Below are 20,729 nucleotides of genomic sequence, written 5' to 3'. Positions count from 1 at the left end.
ATGGTTTTCCTCAGTCCCTCCAGCCAATGCTGGGATAGTGACTTGCATCAGGATATGACCACTTCCTTCCAATCTACTAATTATTCCATCATTCACTGCTATATAACTATTATTAATTGTTGTCAAATGAAACATAAGCAGATAACTAAACACTGACAGCAAACTGAACATAAGCAAGGTTTTGTTTCCGTATCTTTCTCCAGTCATCCCCATGTAACATGGTTTACATCTTGTAACATGTTAATAAAGACAGGCTCTTACATATTTCATGAAATTTCAAAATTAAATATTACTGCTGCTGTGGTAGGGGATTTTTTTACCATTAACACCACTATCATGGCTAGTACTGTTATTAGTTATGTTTCTACAAAGCTCTAACACAATTATCTTAGAAATTAAATTCAACATTCCATATGACATTCTAAATTTCATTATATTCTATTTTTACAATGTAAAGGTGTCCCTGCAACAGGCTATGGAGGCCCATAGGGTTGTGAGACGTTGAGGCTCCCACATTTTCTAGACAGTCAGCTCACAGATGACGCTGAGGTTGTCAGCCTTACGCGCCAAGCTATCCCTGTAACAGGCCGTGGAGGCCCATAGGGTTGTGAGGCATTGAGGCTCCCACATTTTCCATACAATCTGCTCACAGATGGCGGTGAGGTTGCCAGCCTTATGTAACGGCCGCCATTTACCCCCAGAAAACGTTTGGTACTCATATCTGTTAGAGACTGAGTCAATCTCAGGGTCATATTGCGGCTGGAAGGATTAGGTAAATTGAAAAATCCAGTGGCCTCACTGGAAACTGGACCTGTGATCTTCCAGCTTGTAGCATAGTGCCTCAACCGACTATGATACCATGTAATATACTTAAATTATATTTGATTTACTTGTATTTCAATTACTTTATTTGCTTCTGTTTGTCAGAATAAACATTTACATTGTTACGAACAGAGCCTGCATAGCTCAGTCAGTATAATGAAGGGCTACAGACTGGAAAGCCATAGAATCAAGATTCAATTCCTGGCCAGGCAAGAGACTTTTCTCTTCTCCACAGCATCCAGATTGGCTCTGAGAACCACCCAGCCTCCTATCCAATGGGAACTTGGAGCTCCTTCCCCAGGGCATGAAGCTGATCACTCACCTCCACCTAATGCTGAGGTTAAGAGAGGTGGAGCCATACCTCCATTTCCACATGTATCTTTATGATAAGATGCTTAACTAATTAAGCATAGGGACAACTTTACATTTTACTTTTATGCAAGACTAATTAGTCATGGACTAACATTAGTTTATGCCATAAATAATACTTACCTTGCCCAAGGGTGTGGATGTGTTCTGGTTTTGTTGATTTACATCTTTTATATAAATTTTCCATGTGGCGATACTATTGAATGATTTGTCTGCAGCATAACATCGCCATAGGCACTGTATCAACATCGCTGCAGCTGGAATTTGACGATTGAAGTGTTTCTGTCGTTGTTTTTGTTGTACTTTAAGGGCAAATCCTGAGCCCAGGATGCCCTGAAAAACAGATGGTACAAGTGGCAAGCCTGTAGCCTCTCTTTAGTTTCAGTAATATCACAACTGGTAACTAAGATTCATTAATTCTACCATAATCTGTATCAACTATAATTCAATTCATTTACTTACGGCAGGCAGAGCAAAGAAAGAGATGGCAAACACACTGAAACATGAAGCCACAATTTTTCCCATCCACGTTTTGGGTACAGTGTCTCCGTAGCCAATGGTTGTCACTGTGATCTGAAATCAGAGAAATGACGATGCCGTTTTACAAGAAAACGCAGTAAGTATAGAAGACACCACATGTGCTTAGGTTTTTGCAGCTGGACTTTAATGTAACATTTTGGGTTGCAAGAATAAGCTATGTAGAATGCTGAAGGATTTCCAACATTTTGGTGAACATTCCAGTTGCTGCTGTCTTCAAGATTAATTTCTTTTGCGGTGTCACATCATACAGCTCTTCACATAGTTATGTATGGTCTGGAGGTATATGGTTCATCCAAAATACCGTTAATGAATCAACCTACACAATCTTATAACCAAGAAGACCGTGATGTATTTTTCACTACTGAAAAACTTCAAATCCCATTCATAGTACATATAACTTTTATTATAATACATTTTTCTTCTGACTACAATATTTTGGGGGGTTGGGATATCTCAGTACAGTGACCAGACTATGGGCCAGACAATCAAGGAACTGGAGTTCAGTTCTGAGGGAAACAGATTTTCATCTTTCCACAAGATCAAATTTCCTTGTGGCACCCACCCAGCCTTCTATGAAATTGATGGAGAGGCTCTTACTCTGGGGTTGGAACAATGGAGCCATGAAGCTAACCACTCACTTCCATCTAGTGTCAATGTCAAGAATGCATTAACTAAAATATTTTCAGACAAGCAATCATTTTCATGGATCTCTGCTGTTTCAAACATCACGATCCAGCCTGACAATGGAGAATGAGATCTCTGAAACGCTGGTTTCTAACTCAACATTGACACAGCTGATCATCTGAAAAGATTTTCATACATTTATTTGCCATGAAAACTTCAAATCTTGCACAAATATGCATGGAGCTATACAGCCACGCTCCAGTACAAGTCTTCATGGCATGAGGGCATAATTAAGCATGGGGACAATTTATTTTTTGCTTTACATTGCTACAGTATATCTTGTGCCTTATGACTATCGCCACGTACCACTCCCCACCACAGTGCATCAGCGTAGCTGGCAAAGTCAGTCTTTCCGTTATCATCCTTCTCCGCCAGGTACACGAAATAGCTGCTAAAGATGAGCCCCAGGAAACCAATATACAGCGTTGTAATGAGTTCCTGAAATATACAAGGCAGTGTACATAATACTTCATTTGTACCAATGCTCATGGCAATGTCAGACTTGTTACCAGACTCGTGTTATTCTCATGAAAACAAAACAACAGTGCATCTCCTGCAAGGTAGGTCCAACCCATACCCGAGTACCATGATATTATTATAATATGGGTGGACTATTTTACGATTTATGTTATTCTAATTTCTGTACATTATTTACAACATTTGAAATGACAGCTGTGCCAGCATTCTGGAGGTAAGGCACCAGAATTTTGACACGAAGCCCTGGGTTCAATCTTGGGTAACTTTATATGAGGTTAATCATGGATGGAACATCAGTGCAAGAGAATTTTCTCCAAGCTGCTTCAGGTTTCTTTCCCACTAATCATCACTTCACCAATGGTCCATACACATCTATTGCTTTCCTATGTATGTATGAATACCCAGGCCAGGCAGCACATTATCACATCCTTGATCGTTACTATTACAGAAGACAGGATCTTCATGCTGACTGCTGTGAGGACATCAAATCTTGTTTAGTGTATTAATTGGGTCATCACGTTATTTTTAAAGGAACTGTATTGGCTGTTATACCTGTCTGTGAATGAAAACAACGGAGCCTAGGAGACGCCATGTTCCACCTTGACGGTCTACATGGAGCATGCGCAGAATCTGCAGGAAGCGAATTCCCCTAATGGCTGACGTTGCGAACACTTGTCCATTGGAACCCACAGACAGTACCACAATGGAAGCCACCACCACTATTAGATCTGAAATATATGAACAGTTCATTTGTTTCACCCAGCACTGGAACACACACAGCTGTCCAACAGTCAGGCAGGAGCTTTTTTCAATACTGAGGGCTCCTATAAAGCTTACACTGAAGATGGAGCCAACACGTTCCTCACAAACACTGGCCAGACTACATGGCATCATAACCTACAAGATCACAATGTACACTGGCAGTGCTATAAAAACCTCAGATCTAATATTCTAGAACAATTTCCATACTCTTCAAGACTCATCCTGCATAGTAATGCTTTCATCAGTTGTAGCCCTATAAGTGGCACGAGATGATAAGACAGCTCAGTCAATATAGTGGCTAGCATGGACATCCAGAGAATCAGGGTTGGATTCCCAGCAGAGGCAAAAGAGTTTCTCTTTATCATAGTATCCAGATGGGGTCTGGGGACACCCAGAATTCTATTAAGTTGATCCCAGGGGACCTTTTCCCAGAGGTAAAATGACTAGGAAGTGCAGCTAGCTTTTCACCTCTAAGCAGAGCAAAGGTTAAGAGTATATGGAGGTAAACCTCTGTTCCCGCATGTGTATTACGATACAGTGCTTAATTTAGCACATGGATAACTTTCATACGTGCATAAATAAATGCACAGACACATGCCCCCCCATTTTTGTGTGGACGGGCGTGGCCATTATCCATGACGATTAAAGCGATAATTTATGGTTTCCAAGTTATAATTACGAATACATATTTTTTTGTTCCTGATTCTATACATTCAAATATATCTGCTTCTGAATTCTGAGCACTAATAAGAACAAAAAGATGTCCCCATACTTAATTAATAAAGGCGTATGGGGAAGAGTCAATATAGCTCCATATGTTCTTGGAACTAGATGGAGGGTGAGTGTTCAGCTTCAGGGAGAGATCTCATTGGATGTGAGCTCCAGAAACAGCGCACTCTCCAGAGAAAGAATTCCATCTGCCCTTGCTGGGAATCAAACTTCAATCCTTTCATCATGCTGACCACAGCCTAGCTCTTATCCTGACTGGGCTAGAGAAAACAGGTCTGTTTGTGTGCCCTTTCCACCCTCAGGCTGTTTCACCTGGTGATGACATAACCATCTAGCAAATTCAGTTTTCTAGCTTGCCACACCGGCCAGCTGCTATTCATATCAGAGGTGTGTGTTAGTTTGTTTTAATGCTTTCCCCTTTTGTAACATGACAATCCTTTCATGTCTGAACTCTAACCTTTCAGATACAAATTATTTTAACAATAACATTTCAAAACAATGCCCATGTTCCGGGGTTCTGTTCCTCATCATGTACACAATTTTCCTGTGCTCACACATAACCTAACTGTTTACAGTACCAAAGAATTTTCATAAATGAGCGGATATGTGTAAGAGAATGACTGTAAAAATGGAAGGAAAACAGAAACCCAAATACCCAAGCTTCGGCGAGATCTGAGCAGAAAACACACAGCCTATTCTTCTACCTCATCAACTTTTAGTCATACAGACCAATTACTATTATTAATTTTGAGCAAAATGTAAAGCTATCCCTGCGGCCGTGGAGGCCCATAGGGTTGTGAGATTTTCTAGACAGTCGGCTCGCAGATGGCGGTGAGGTTGTCAGCCTTACGCACCGTCCGCCCTTTACCCCCAGGAAGATTCCTGGTACTCATTTCTGTTAGAGGCTGACTCGACCCCAGGGTCACATTGTGGCTGGTAGGAGTTGGTCAACTGAAATATCCAATGACTTTGTCGAAGATCGGATCTGCGACCTTCCAGCTTGTAGCATAATACCCAAAGTTATTCCTGGCCTTAATTAATTAAGCACTGCGCCATTAAGATGTATATAGGAGTGGAGGTACATCTCCACCATTCTCAACCTGGGCACTAGATGAAGGTCAATGGTCAGTTTCAGCAGCATAATCATTAATGCAGCATGTGCACAGCCCCAAAACTCACCTATTATACATATCGGTTTTCTGATGAACCTCAGTCGACCGCAGATACCCATGTATTTGGATCGGCAGCCCGCAGACCAGAGTCGAACCAAGTACTCTACACCGAAGAACACAACCAAACATATTTCCTGGAACAGATCAAGATGAAAGTGAGGTTCCACCGAAAATTAAGCAATATGCCACGAAGGCGTGTTGGGGAGTGAAGGTATACCTCCACCATAATTGACCTCTGCATTAGATGGAGTTGAACCATCAACTTGAAGCGTAGCAGAGACTGAAGGCAGAACGAAGCCGCATGACCTAAATGCAACATCCCTTGGGGTTCAGATGAACTCCGCACACACAAAATGACAATTGCCAATTAAAAGGGCCGCATGTTTATGAAGTAATGAACAGCAAACATAACAGGAGAGCGAGAAACGGTTCCGGCATTAGGGTCTAATTGATTTAGCTTGCAAATAGCGCGCATTGAAACATGGGCCGTCGGCTTGGTACAGCAAAACGGTCAAATGTCAGGATCAGTTCGACGTAAAGCTCCTCCTATCGGCAATTTCGCAATTCCTCGCCTCTTTCTAACTGGTTCCCTGGCACCACGGAAGGGAATTGTATACTCGGCTAAGCAAGTATTTTTAAGGAACCAGAAGCTTCATTGCCATGTTCATAACAGCGCTCCACTGCACCATATCTGAGCCAGATGAATCCAATCCACACCTCCGTACCATATTTTTGTAAGATTAGTTGTAATGGTATCCGTAATTCTCTTCTATTTAGGTTTCCGGATAAAATTATGTACGCATTTCTCATTTCCCCGTTCTTGTTTCCGCCCAACGAGCCGCTGTCTTCATGTCATGTCCATGTTTCACTTCCGCATTCGCGTGTCGACTAAAGATTTCTGTTTAAGGGTATCAAGTACACAGAAGTTTGTACATTTTAATACGTTGGTGTTTCAAACGAACGGCGACAATTTGTTTAAACATTATCAGACATGAAACGGTTCTACTACTCAATTTAATACTTGGTACAACATTACATAAACCGATAAGGCTCATTTCCCACGAAATCGCGTGCTTAAGGAATTATACGTGTTACTTGCTGACTGCGATTTGCATGGTCAGGGTGCTCAGTCGTGGGCGCCGCAAGACTCTGGTTCGCATCCCGGCACGTCTGGAGGTTCCTGGGTGCGTACCCGGGGAAAGGCCAGGATGAGCGGGAACAGGAGAAATAAGAGTAGGAGGGGAAATAGGACTAGGAGGGGGAGAAAAGGAGAAATAAAAACAATAAGAACAGTAGGAGAACTAATAAGAGGAAGAAGAAGAGTAAAAGAAAGACGAGAAGAAAAGAGAAAAGGATTTGAAGAGGAAAGGGGGAAGATAAATAGGACGAGCAGAAGAAGGGGGTGGAATATAAAACAGGATAAGACAGAAGGAAGAAGGGGTAATAAGGAAAGCAGAAGGCGATAAGACGAGACCGCGCTTTTCTTTTTGTGTGGGCTCTAGAAGTGTTAAAATGTAAGTAAAAAGTAAAGTTGTCCCTGTGCTTAATTAAGCACCGCGCCATGAAACACGAACGAATGCGGCGGGAGAGGTCTACACTTTCCTAACCCGTGCACAAGATGGATGCCACCTTCAAGCTGCGGCCATTTTGTAACTGGAAGCAGCCACCGGTATGCACTGTGTAAGAGACTGTTGTGTTCCCCGAAGCCGGTATGCACTCTGTAGGAGAGGAGAAACAAACCCCGACTCTTGGGTCGTCCAGCTTGTAGCACGGCTACTCAACTACCCAATTTCGTGGCACACTTTATTTCGTAGTACGGCAGCCTTAATTCGCGACGAAACTGGGTGTGTTCCACGATCAGCCTTGACAGACATCCACAGATGGCGCCTCGAAGTACACAGCTTGTGGGGTCTATACAAGCTATTTGCAACTGCAGACCCCCCCCCCACACAAATGTCTGGAGCTGCCACGTCATTGTGAAATAAAATTTATGAGATAAACAGCAATTAAATCCGTCCTCCATTAGATTGAAACTTGGCTCTGCGTTCGACGGGCAGACTCAACACGGTCCGCTGACAGGGACACCGAAGGTCTTCTGCTCCGGTTGCTGCACTGTTCCACCTACATTACGAGTATAATTACAGCCTGGCAGAGTGTTGCCAACCTTACGGCGACATCACGGCCCTTATACCTCCAGGAGAGATGTAGCGGGTCCCTCCGAAACCTCCATCACACTCCTCCTCTTCTACCTGAATATGGAGAGTGCAGTTTTCTCCGAAACGTCGATAATTTACCACACTACACGGCCTCACACTTAATTTTCTACTCTGAAGACAGAGGGTACAGATTCCGCTGGAACGTTCATAATGATCTACTAGTCTACACGGCCTCGATTTTACTCTCCTACCTTGAAGATGGGGGCCGAATGTTCCTCCGAAACGTTGGTAATGCATGACAGAGAAGCATGCAGTCTTCACGGCGCACTGTTCTACTGTTGTATGCAGACCGACTTTTCATTTTATTTTTAATACTCTCTTGCATTTCAGAAGTTAACATAACTCTACGTTTAACATGTCCTATATATGTAATGTTAACGGCAGGTAAAAGGTAAAAAAAAAAGGTAAAGTTGTCCCTGTGCTTAACTAATTAAGCAATACGACATGAAGGCGTATGGGGGAGTAGATGTATAGATCCACATTGTTTTGACCTCGGCACTTGCTGGAGGTGTGTTCAGTTTCACGCCGCGCCGCTTTACCCCCGGGGAAAGAGCTCCGCGTATCCATTGAATAGGAGGTTGGGTGGACCCCAGTGTCGGTCTGGACGAAGTGCAGAAAAGAAAATTCTTGCCCCTACTCCGACCCCTCAGTCGTCCAGCCTGTAGCCTCTCGCTATACTGACTGAGCCATCCTGGCTCCTAATGTTAACGGCAGTGGTACCCAAAATGTTGTAGAATGGTTGGCATTATCCCTTAATGTTTGGGAACTTCTAGGTTCGAATCTTAGCTCCAAAACCGACTACCCTGATTGCATTTGTCGTAGTTTTCCGCAGTTCTCCAGACAATACCTCAGCTTTTTACGCCAAAGTTGCTTCCTTCCAAATTTCCTCAAGTTTATTACTATTCACCAGACATCCAGTCAGTTGAAGCTTCGTAGTCAGAGCTAATGGTGGTGTCGTTAAACAAACTGCAAGGAGAAACTGTTACCTGTATACATTTACATTGTTTCTAGCTGAACACTAATCGAACAACAGAATTATCTGCTTATGATCTATACACATAGCCATATTGTAATTTGCATTTCATGCGCCCTGTTGTCTTATTACATACAATTCTCTATTAAGTCCGTCACAACACAACAATACAATGGTAAAGGCTAAAATTACCTAGCTACATGTTTCGGCTTTTTAATGCCATCATCAGGCAAAGAACATGATTAACATATTCACACACTACTGAACTGCAATTGCGTAGTGAGTCTGGATACTTGACAATTGTCATATAATAAAATAAATGGTATAAAATTACAATGAAATATAAACTTATTATAAGAGTTATTTCGTAAAATAAGGTTAAAACTATTCAAGTGATAATCTATATCACGAAGTCAGACGATGCAATCTTGCATTATCTCGCGGACGTGGTATATTCTAGACTTTTGTATGATAGACTGTTTGGAGGCCCATGAAGTAGAGTTTTAACATAAATTGTTTGGTCGGTGCCTCACCGTACGATGTACTTATGTTCGTTTTGTAGGGAATACAGATTGCAATTATTGCTATACAGAATGCCCGAAAATTCACGCCTTCTGACTCGGTCTAAGGAATTCCTTTGATGGACGCTAGAGACGAAAATGTCTCCTGATAGAATTTTAACTGATGAATAATTTTCTCACCGTCTCTCTGGTCTAGTGGTCAAAGTTCCTGGCTACAGATCTAGACGTCCCGGGTTCGATTCCCGATGCGACCAGATTTCATGAGAAGCAGTGGGACAGGAACGGGGCCCGCTCAGCCTCGTGAGGAAAATTAAGGAGCTATTTCAAGGAAATAGCGATTCCGGTCTAAAAATCAGAAATTAACGGCCATGGGGATCCGTTGCACTGACCACGCGACACACACTATCCGCTAAAGTTGGCACTAACTTCGCCGACAAGCGTCGGTCGCTTAGTCGGTACAGTTCGTCCGCGGACTACAGACCACGGAGTTTGCTTTTGTTCGAGTGAATAATTTTCTCGGAAATTACAATTAAAATAGAATTTGACGTGTTATCACATCGCGTGATCTCCATGTTACTATTTTACAGTTTAGAAAAAAGTTACGTACTGCCATGCACAGTTACCCTATCCAGCATTTAATTATATCTGTTCTGCTTCCCACGTCAGTCAGTCGTTCGAACACCATGTTTGTATTTTTAAAGGAAGAATTAATAAAAATGCTGTTCAATGCGGTTAGTTCGTTGGCTGAACAGTTATTGCAAGGCTGTAATATTTTAGTGTCATCATGAAGACTTTTATTTTTCATGAATATCTGTTGTATGGATTCTGTCGTCCCATGTGACAGATGGACAGAACGAATCCATAAATACACAGCATGTGTCACACTAATGCCTGTCACTGGACTCCATTTCCACACCGAGCAACTCTGAATATGATGGTTTGGGTTCATCTCTGAATGCTGTCAATTGTAATATCAATTTCAAACGTCCACGGTTTAACACGTCGGTTGCATGTAATATTAATGACCGCCCGACTTTCTCCGTCCTATAGGACTCCGAACAGAACATAACGTTTCGGAAACCAGTTCCGATTCTATCGTCAGAAGAAAAAGACAGTAGACACACAATGAGTTTAGAAAATAGCCAATCTCGGTAGTCAGTTGAAAAGGGGAGCTATTTTAACGTTCCAAAACGAGGATGCGTAAGGTAAAGTCATCCCTATGCTAAATTAATTTAGCGCCAGGCCAGGTGTGGAGGTACAGCTCCAGTATTCTTGACCACAGCATTAGATGGAGGTAAACTGTCGGCTTCAAGCTCCTGCCGCTTCATCTCCAGGGAAGGAGCCCCCAGTACTGACTGGTTATGAGGCTGGGTGGGCCCCAGAGGCGGTCTGGACGTTGTGGAGAAGAGAAAAATCTCTTGCCTCATGGGAAATAAACTCCGGGCGCCCAGCCCGTCTGAAGAGTAGTCACTGTCTCCGGAGAGATTCGGTTTTGGGTAAGTTGGTGCTGGTATTCGCCAGCACTACCCGAATACAAGTCTTCTTTTTTTATCACGGACCTGATAGAGAATATAAAGATATAAAATTCAAAGGGGCACGCGGTAGCGTAGTTGGTTGAGGCACTACGCTACAAGCCGGAAACTCGCGGGATCGAATCCCGATGACATTACGTGGTATTTCAATTGACCTAATCCTACCAGCCGCACTATGGCCCTGGGGTCGACTCAGCCTCTTAACAGAAATGAGTTCCAGGAATCTTCCTGGGGGTGAAGGGCGGCTGGCGTGTAAGGCTGACAACCTCACCGCCATCTGTGAGCCGATTGTCTAGATAATGTGGGAGCCTCCACGACCTGCTACAGGGATATCTTTACTTACTTTTTTATTTACTTTTACTCTTACCAATATGTACGGTGGCTACGGCCGTTAAACAGATGTGCAAGTGTTGCGGTAGAGTTTTTGGGCTCAGTTCGAATCCTCGTTCCTAATTTTATTTTGAATGTACAAATAAACTCTCGTCTCTTAACTTGCGCGTTATTCCTTCCACAACGTTTTGGCTACAGTGTCTTGATTTTGAGAAGGGAAGCAACCAAACGCCGGGCGAAGAACGGATACTCCTGCTTGTGTAGTACGAAGCTTCTTTGAAGTGTGCGAATGATGTAAACATGTGTTAAAATCGTGCAGTTAGAAGCTGAACTATGAATTCAGATTTCGACATTATAAAAATCCACGAGGCCGAGCGGGTTAGCGTAACGGTAGCTCTCTATACTTGTGTTTTCGGGACGTGTTCGGTTCGAATCTCAGCCGGAGCACAGTCCATCCTGACAGATCTTCCGTGGTATTCCACAGTCTCTCCAGGCAAAGTCGGGACACTGTCTCAATTATTCCACGATCTTTTCTTCCAAAATTTAAATTCATTTGTCGTTCTACCATTTGACACGATTTATTATAAATAGCGACAGTCTCGTAAAATAACCCCCCCCCAACACACACACACACACAATATCTACGATTTTGCGTCAGTTCCCACAAGTGGGAACTTTAGGACACTTTACGAGCTAATGATGTGACGTCATAGGTGGGTGTGACGTATGCACTGTCGCTTCTTTTACATCACATTCTTTCAGGGATAGAGCAGCTTTGTATCAGCTGTCGCATCCGTCCGATTATAATTTGGATATCCCTGGTATAGGTTCCTGAAACAAATTTCGCTTTGTAAGATTTGAGGTTTTCACGGCGGTAACTATTTGGATGTGGCGCAGTGTAGATATTGTGTTAACCGACGTTTCGGAGGAACGTATCGCCTCCATCTTCAGGGTAGAAGAAAAAAGAAAAAATCCGCGAGCGAGGAACCAGCGTGAGCAGGTGCTGACAGACTAATGTCGAGTCGAATAAACCCAGCTGTATAAGAGCAGGATTCTTTTTTCTTCTACCTTGAAGATGGAGGCGGTACGTTCCTCCGAAACGTCGGTTAACACAATATCTACATGGCGCCATATCCTAGACAACGGCTTTCTTAAAATTTCGTTTTCTCTGTGGCTTATTTAACGATGCTGTATGAGGCTGTATAGCGTTGAGCGGTAGGATGAATGGTGAATAATGAATTGGAAAGGATGTGATAGGAGGCGGTAGTGGTCTAATCGATTTACTGTCCCAGAATTTGTTTGGAGGAGACACTGAGGAAAACCCAAATGTCTTTTGGGATATTCGAACCGAGCGCCTCCCGGATGGGTGTAGGACGGTATCGCTACTCTAACCCGCTCTGCTTTTGCACTTCACTTCCGAGAAAGCACCATAAAATCTAAGCATTGCATGATACTACTTTTATTTCGTTGCAGTTAAAAGATTGGAAGGTATTTGTTAAACATACAGGACTTCGCTGTAATAAGTAACTGCCCCAGGGGTTCCCCTTACAACTAGACTGACCTGTGCAGTACAGAATAAAACCTATGCTCCTTTTCAATTAAGGCTTTGAAGCCATAAACACAGAGCAGTAAATGATTATATAGAACGGGGCTCGTATAAAACTTAGTGCGTGATGCCTGCCCTCTTGCGTGATGCGGAGTAACTAGCATTGGAGAGCGGGGTGAAGGGTGGGTCGGAGGAAAGCATGTGGAGCATTGCTGGCCCGCACAAATCGATCGTTTGCTGCATTATTATGACACAATAAGGACGTAAAAGAATTACAACATAAAACCAGTCCGTGTTGCATAATTCTCGAGATTATGTCATGCGAAATTAGCAAATTGAGTCATGAGATAATGTACGAGTTAAGAAAGAGGCGGTGGCTTTTAAGATTACTGTCTCGTGACGCCATGTTGTCTGGTAAATTGTTGCAAACATTTCGGATGAGCTTGCTGCCACCATCTTAAATGTAGAAGAGTAAGGTGACGCCGTGTAGTCTAGTAGATGGTTCCCAGAGCTTAGGAGGAAACTGTACCCTCCATCTTCAGGCTAGAAGAGAAATCGAGGCCACATGATCTATAAGCTCGTCGCTCGGCACACACGTGGTGCAAGTAGCCCTTCGACGCACGAAACTCAACTAAACAACATATAAAAACTCAGTTCGTACCTCACAGGAAACACTGTGGTGGCAAACCCGGTTATTGTCAGGGGAAAAATTGTTGTTTATTCTGAGAACCATACGGAACATATAAATACGTACACTGGGGGAGATGGTGGCTTCTTTAACGTTAAAGCGGGCGGTAAACATGGTTACCGCTGTGTTCTTGCTGCAGTTTATACCACCGATTCTCTGTTATTTTTTGCACCGTTTAGGTCTTCAAAACTAGTGAGACAGACTTTCTTATATCCACAATTGTTCACATAATCTACACGTCCAGTTACTGCTCGACATAACCTGATGTGCCCGGACAGTCAGTCGGCCCTCGTGAGTAGTGTGGATGACGTCAACTTACCATCCAGAAGAGCGTCTCATTGGCGAAGTCGGAGTACTGCTCGATGGTGGACAGGACACTGAAGATGAGACACACCAGCACCAGCATGAACCTGCACACAGACACAAGCGACGTCAAGTTAAATCGCAGAAAACGAGAGAATAAACCTGGCAAGGTCACATGAAGGAGGTCAAAACGTGGGGCAGATGAAGCAGTCAAAACAAAGGAGGAACAAAATAGGAAGCAGATGGAGAGTCAGAATAAGGAGCATAAGCAGAAGAGTCAAAATTAGGAGCACATGAATGAGACAGAACAAGGAGGAGCAAATACAGGGGGGTCAAAAGGAGCAGAGAAGGAGAGCCAAAAGGAGGAGGAGCATATGCAGGGAGGTCAAAGGGAGCAGAGAAGGAGAGTCAAAACAAGGAGGAGCATATGCAGGGGGGTCAAAAGAAGCAGAGAAGGAGAGTCAAAAGAAGGAGGAACATATGTACGTGTAGATGGCTCAAGCAGGGAATATATTAATGGGGGGGGGGGTTACGGCCCTGTCAATATCTAACTAAAAAGCGCCAAAAGGATCAACTGATGAATAATGAACTGGAAATAATATGGAACGAAATGCGACCTAGAGCAGACATTATGCCGTCATTTTGCAGCAATGTGAGGGCAGCCTGTGCCCGGCGACGTCCGCTTCCTTCCAAATCCTTTCCAATTCATCACTCATGAGTCATCCTATCATTTCGCGACATATAAAGCCTCAGGTACTGACAGCGACGTGAAACAAACCACAAATAAATAAGACACTATTAACTATTAACATGAACTGCTCAGTGAATAAGTGCTGTTACATAATTCTCCGTAAGTCTGGGTCTTTCTATAGCCATTACAACGTCAATAACGGCGGTCTCCTGCGCGAGCCTCCCCCCGCCCCCGCAGATCTCGCCATTAATATGAACAAGTGCCATTTCGGGCTGCAAGTGCAAGAAGTGAGTGACTTCATTGTCTGAGGTCGAGAGGCTGATACACCAGGACGTTGCCAAACAACTGCCTCGACCCTGTTTGACACTTCCGCTTGCTTACTTAACACGACACATAGCATACTGACGTCCTCCAGTGGCGTGCGAGATCTCGTGAAGGCTACAGCCATCTTGATTCCATCCTGTAGAGCGGAACAACAACAAGTTCTGGGAAGAACTAATCGCCTACTTCGCTTTGATACTGCACGGACCGCATATAAAACAAAAAATGGAGGGGAACAAAGAGATATCAAGGTCATCTCATAAGTCTCAAAAAATACGGGAAGATACACGGCTAGAAAGACAGACAGGTGATATCATTAGTCTCATTCACTCACTCAAGAATTTCCCAGCATTTTGTGGCACCCGAAGGTCCATTACCGTGTTCACAAGAGCCTTCCACTGGTTCCTATCCTGAGCCAGATCAATCCAATCCATACCATCCTATCTCTCTAAGATCCATTTTAATTCTATCCACCCATATACTTCGTGGTCTTCCTAGTGGTCTCTTTCCATCTGCCTTTCCCACAAATATCCTATATACATCCCTCTTCTCCCCCATCCGTGCTACATGCCCTGCCCACCTCATCCTCCTTGCCTTGATCATTCTAATTATACTTGGAGAAGAGTACAAGTTATGAAGCTCCTCATTATGCAGTTTTCTCCAACCTTCTGCCACTTCATCTCCCTTAGGTCCAAATATTCTCCTCAACACCCTGTTCTCAAACACCCTCAGTCTATGCTCCTCCCTTAATGCCAGGGACTAAGTTTCACACCCATACAAACCACAGGCAAAATTATAAATGTATATTCTAATTTTTATGTCTTTTGGACAGCAGACGAGAAGACAAAAGGTTCTGGACTGAATGGTAGCAAGTTCAGTCTCCTCTTAATTTCCTCCTGAAGCAGGTTTTGATCTGTTATCGTTGTTCCCAAATATCTGAACTGTGCCACATTTTCAAAACATCCGTTTCCTATCTTTGTCATGATTATGTCGTGCATTTTGGTGACGAGACAGCAACATGTACTTAGTTCTCTCTGTGTTTACTTCTAGACCAACGATCATAAGTCTCGTTTCATTCTCTTTTAAATAAATATGATAAAATACGGAAGGGCAAAGAGAAGCATCTTCTGGACCATAACTCTGTGCAGTCTGGCGAAACACAGTCGACATGTCGCCTCGATCTTCAAGGCCTAAAGTAAGCCAAACAAGACAACAGCGTGAAGCTAAGACATTCGTGGAATCTGTTTTATATAAAACTGTGACGGTGCTGCATCAGTGCGCCGACAGAGCAAAGCACTCGCTGGTTGCAAACAATATTCTGTTGGATTTGAGATTCTCGCTTCTGGGATGTGTCGCCGTGTAGTCTGGTAGTAAATTTACTGACATTTAGGGAATTGTAACATTTGTTACACTTCGACACTGGAAAATGAGTTATTATATTCTTCCGAGACGTCGGTAAACTCCCACTAGACGGCATGGCGTCACATGCCAGAAGACAGCGCTCTCAATTGTCTGTTTCTGTCGTCAGGTGTCTTAATTTCCATGCAAAGGCGTTTATTTAGAAACGCTACTTGAAATCTATATTCTGAATCCCTTCAATATTGGAGGTTATGTCCGGGCTGCGAGCACGGGAAGTGGAGCCACTAGTGTTAGATGGCAGAACACGAGAACGCGAAATCGAGTGGGTTAGCTAAGCGGCAAACGCTTTAGACTCGTGTTCAGGAGACTCCCAGCAGGAGTTTTCGTGGTTTTACTCGGTCCCTGTAGGTAAATTCCGACACAGTACCTTAAACCACGGCCGCGTCCTTCCAGATCCTTTCCAGTTCATTTATCACGTTACCATTCGCCGCTACACGGTCCAGATACTGACAGCGGCGTAGCATAACCGCAAACACGTGATGCGTGAGATTATAACACAGTGCGCTGGTAGCAGGTATTAACTCATTTTTCTGGTAGGTGATGCGCAAAAAAATAGTCTCGCTGTCGTCAAATGTGGTCACTTTCATAAAAAATCTTATTCGAATGGCTTCTTAAAACATGAAGTTGTGTATGTTCTTTTTTCTTTTTTCAGAACTGGATGTTATGATTGGATTTCTAGTAAGCAGAGTGTCTGGGGTTATATAGTTATTCTAAATTATTGTCGGGGTTTCTGTGGCCTATAATTTTCAAACCAGAAAAAAATAAACAAAAACTGCGTACAGAATATGAAAGTGTAACTCAAGAAGTTTTATTATTTATAGAATCAATAGTGCAGAATTAAGGTCATACTCCGCAAGCAGTTTTATTTTACTGTTTCCAGTCTGAAAATTATAGGCCACAGAAACCCCGGCAATAATTAAGAATCACTCTGAATAATTACACAGGGATGCAGGGACGCGAAAGCTGGAGTGGACTAGAGATTGCACGCCACTGCAAAACAGGGGCGGCCCCGTGGGCATTGCGCCTGATTGGGGAACTACATGAAATGCGTTATCTGTTATTAGCTAGTGGATTAATTTTAAATAAATAATTACAATTTCCAGACAGGTAATGGAACCCTCATAATCCCACGGCTTGGGGCCATGTGTAGCCCCCCCCCCAACTCATCCTGTATGACCGTACTGACCACATAGTTGCCAGATGGTAGCAGAGAACATCGGGGTACGTGAAGCAGAAATACAACTGTACATTGGCTCAGGCGCGTCCATACGTCCCGAGTTCTGTCAGCTTCTAGCGCATCCCTCAATAAAAAACTGCAAAAATCCAACTGCGAGCTTCAGTCCGTCTGTCTGTAACAACTGCAGAAAGACAGAACGAACTTTCGTGAATATTTTTGTGGGCATTTTAAGGCGCTGTCAGAAGCTAATGTCAAACAGTAGGACGACATGAATCGGAAGGGATCTGAAAGGAAAAGACTGTGGTCTAATCGAGGTATGGTCCGAGGATTTTCCTGGAAGGACTAAGCGAAATCAGGGGAAACCCCTCAGTCAAGACAGCCGGTGTGCACACCGAAATTTGAACCGAGGGCCTCCCAAATTATAACCTAGAGCGTTAGTGCTATGCTAACCCGCTCGTTGATTGCATTACATTTGATATTTTGCTGATAGGAGTCGAGATAACTCAGTTGGTACAGAGACGGGCTACGGGCTGGGCGGCCGGAATTCGATTCCCGGTATGGCAAGGTTTCTCTCTTTCTGCAGCGTCCAGACCGGCTCTGGGGCCCACCCAGACTCCTATCCAATGGGTACCGGTGGCTCTGTCCCCGGCGGTAAAGCGGCAGAGGCGTGAAGCTGAATCTCCGTTCACCCCGAGGGGCAAACTCACTCATGGAGCTGAGCCCTTCTTGAAGAGCCGCCAGTTGTGCAGCGACTCAGGAACTTCCCAGCATTTTATGGAACCCGAAGCATCATAACCATGTTCACAAGAGCCCTCTAGCGGCCTCTATCTTGAGCCAGATCAATCCAATCCATACCATTCCATCCTATCTCGCTGAGATCCATTTTAATATTGTCCACCCACCTACGCATAGGGCTTTCCCACAAATATCCAACATGCATTTCTCATCTCCCCCATTGGTGCTGCATGCCTTGCCCGCCCCTAGGGGTACAGAAAATACAAATTTACAATTATACACAGGGTCACAAAAATGTATACACATTTTAATGGAGGTTATTATACCTACGGATACGACCGCGAAGTTGAACCGAAATGTAAGGTGCGGTGTGTAGTGTGATAGTCTCTCAACAGATGGTGATAGCCACATGAATGCCGGAGCCACCTTATCGAATGGCAGGACAATCAAAGAAAATGGCGACGGAGCGGTCTCTATATTTTCTAGGAGAGGCCCTCCTCTGTATTTTAAAATGTCTTACATATGAACAAAGCCAGTGACATTTAGAAACGTAATTCCGCAAGCGGCTGCAAGCTGCGTGGAATTCACCGCATCATCAGTCTCCGGGATTTTGTAATCACCGCGTTCACCGCGTCTCCAAGTTACGCGTTGTTGCAGGGGAGCTGCCTGTTCTCCCTCGCTCTCCCGACTGGCTGCGGCACTGCGGGAGATGCGACCTTTCAACCTCTGAATGTTTCAGCAGTGCCTCACCTTGAGGCAACCAAGAAGCCGCACCGCACACAAATACAAGTATACTGAGCGGCGGTTTGAGTAGCGGTAAGTCGGGAGATGCTTCATGCACACCCGGCAAATGGCGGGACAGTGCCTCGACTAGGCCACGACCACTTCCAACCCATATCACATTCAACGCTATGTAATTCAGCTACTGAGTGTCGAAATTTTCTACACTTGGCACTTGTGGGGAAGGCCGCCTCTGTGGTCCGGTGGTCAAACTTCCTGGCTACAGATCCAGAGGTCCCGGGTTCGATTCCCGGCGCTACCAGATTTTCTGAGAAGTAGTGGGTCTGGAACGGGGTCCACTCAGCCTCGCGAGGATAACTGAGGAGGTACTTGAATGGAAAAGTAGCGGCTACGGCCTATAAAACCGAAATTAATTGCCGTTGGGATTCGTTGTGCTGACCACGCGACACCCTCTATCCGCTAAAGTTGGCACTAACTTGGCCGACAAGCGGCGGTCGCTCGGTCGGTATAGTTCGCTTGCGGACTACAGGCCATGGAGTTTGTTTTTATTTGTTCCGGCACTTGTGGAGGGGAAAATAAATACATGGGAGTAATGGACTGGGTTTAAATGTCTATGTATGTAGTATATGGTAATGAATCTTCGGATTCAATAAAATTCTGCGAATGCAGTGATTAGATGAGCGACTGCTCATTCTCCTTACCAAGAAGTAGGGAACGGTTCCGCAGAACAGCTCCAACCACTTACCATATTAAATACTGTTGTTAGGAAATTCCTTAATGCTATTGACTTTGATGGATGACGGAGTTGGATTGGATTATCTCAAAATAGAATCCCAAGCAAGTCTTAAATATAGCTGGCTCCTTGAATATATAACAGGGTGCATCATCGCCTCGGGGAATCATATTTTAAGGTTCTTGTCTGAAGTTCTATTCTAATTCCAAAGATAAATGTCTATTAATTTAAGGAGTCATGAATGTTCCGCGAAGCGTCCTTAAGGAGTTGCAGGCAAATTACGACTTCATTGAGTGCAGTGGGCGGAGCGGATGGCTTTGTGGTCATGACACTTGAAACATGTTCCAGGTTTCGCCGTCAAAAATCTTGTAAACATTCGTTGCTTTATCTTCTTTTCAACTGCCACTCTCTTGTACGTGGGTAAAGAATGAAGCCGATAATGAAGTTGGTTACAGTACTTAATCGCTGTAAATTTCTCGTGACTTGTGGCAGAAGTAGCCTATATTCGTGGTTCTTGTGGTAGCAGAAGTTCTGCGTTCTTGGCGGCTTGTGGCAGCAGAAGCCCAATACTCCCCGTGGCTTGTAGTAACGAAAGTTCTGGGTTTCTGGAGGACTGAGTAGAAAAACCTGCAGTCTTAAAAAATTATTCGATGCAACTGTCCCATTAAACTTCAGCTGAACCCATAGCATCAGTTCTTGCACGTCTTCTAATAATGTTATAAAACAACGGAGACGATTACACCAATCATTAACGAAAGCTGCCTTGTATTCGGAAGGTTCTGTGCACGAATCCAGAGACCCACTATCCTGACTGAGGTTTTCCATGGTTTTCCTCGGTTCCTCCAGACACATATCGGGATAGAACTCCGAATTGAGGCCACAACTATGTGGTTTCCAATTCATTATTCACCAAATTTCCTACCATTCGGCGCTATAAACAGGGATACTGACGGCAACATTAACTATACAAATAATTAATCAAATAAGTATAAAAATCGTATACCTACAAAGGAACGTGTATAAGCGAACTGAAGCTCCAGAGACTGTTACGGAAACCAACAGCCAGTTCTTTACAAAATCTTCCGTTCTCATGGCGATTAAGATTACAGTCCTCAGGGATGTCAAGCCGTATCCCCCCCCCCCNTACACATTCGGTAGGACTCCTTGGGCGGGTGACCAGCTCGTCGCAAGGCCTCTACCTGTAGACAAACATAGAAAAACGCACACAAACATCCATGCCCTAAGTGG

At 43.9% G+C, this 20,729-nt stretch overlaps 1 protein-coding gene across 5 annotated transcripts in view; it reads right to left on the bottom strand.

Annotated features, from left to right (window-relative positions):
- Positions 1-20,729, bottom strand: part of LOC111861752 (potassium voltage-gated channel subfamily KQT member 1) — a 194,538-nt gene that overhangs the window by 11,343 nt on the left and 162,466 nt on the right. For all 5 annotated transcript variants that reach the window (XM_023846594.2, XM_033750501.1, XM_023846586.2 and 2 more), the window contains 6 exons: positions 13,681-13,771; positions 5,563-5,689; positions 3,445-3,620; positions 2,722-2,853; positions 1,654-1,764; positions 1,315-1,524 (listed from right to left, as the gene is read on the bottom strand). In XM_023846594.2, coding sequence (XP_023702362.1) covers positions 1,315-1,524; positions 1,654-1,764; positions 2,722-2,853; positions 3,445-3,620; positions 5,563-5,689; positions 13,681-13,771 — 847 coding nt within the window. The remainder of the gene's footprint in view (positions 1-1,314; positions 1,525-1,653; positions 1,765-2,721; positions 2,854-3,444; positions 3,621-5,562; positions 5,690-13,680; positions 13,772-20,729) is intronic.

This window comes from Cryptotermes secundus, unplaced genomic scaffold (genome assembly GCF_002891405.2).
Source record: "Cryptotermes secundus unplaced genomic scaffold, Csec_1.0 scaffold136, whole genome shotgun sequence".
Classification (NCBI taxonomy): domain Eukaryota; kingdom Metazoa; phylum Arthropoda; class Insecta; order Blattodea; family Kalotermitidae; genus Cryptotermes; species Cryptotermes secundus.
Note: the sequence above shows the minus strand (reverse complement) of the source record. Positions and strands in the feature narration are given on the sequence as shown.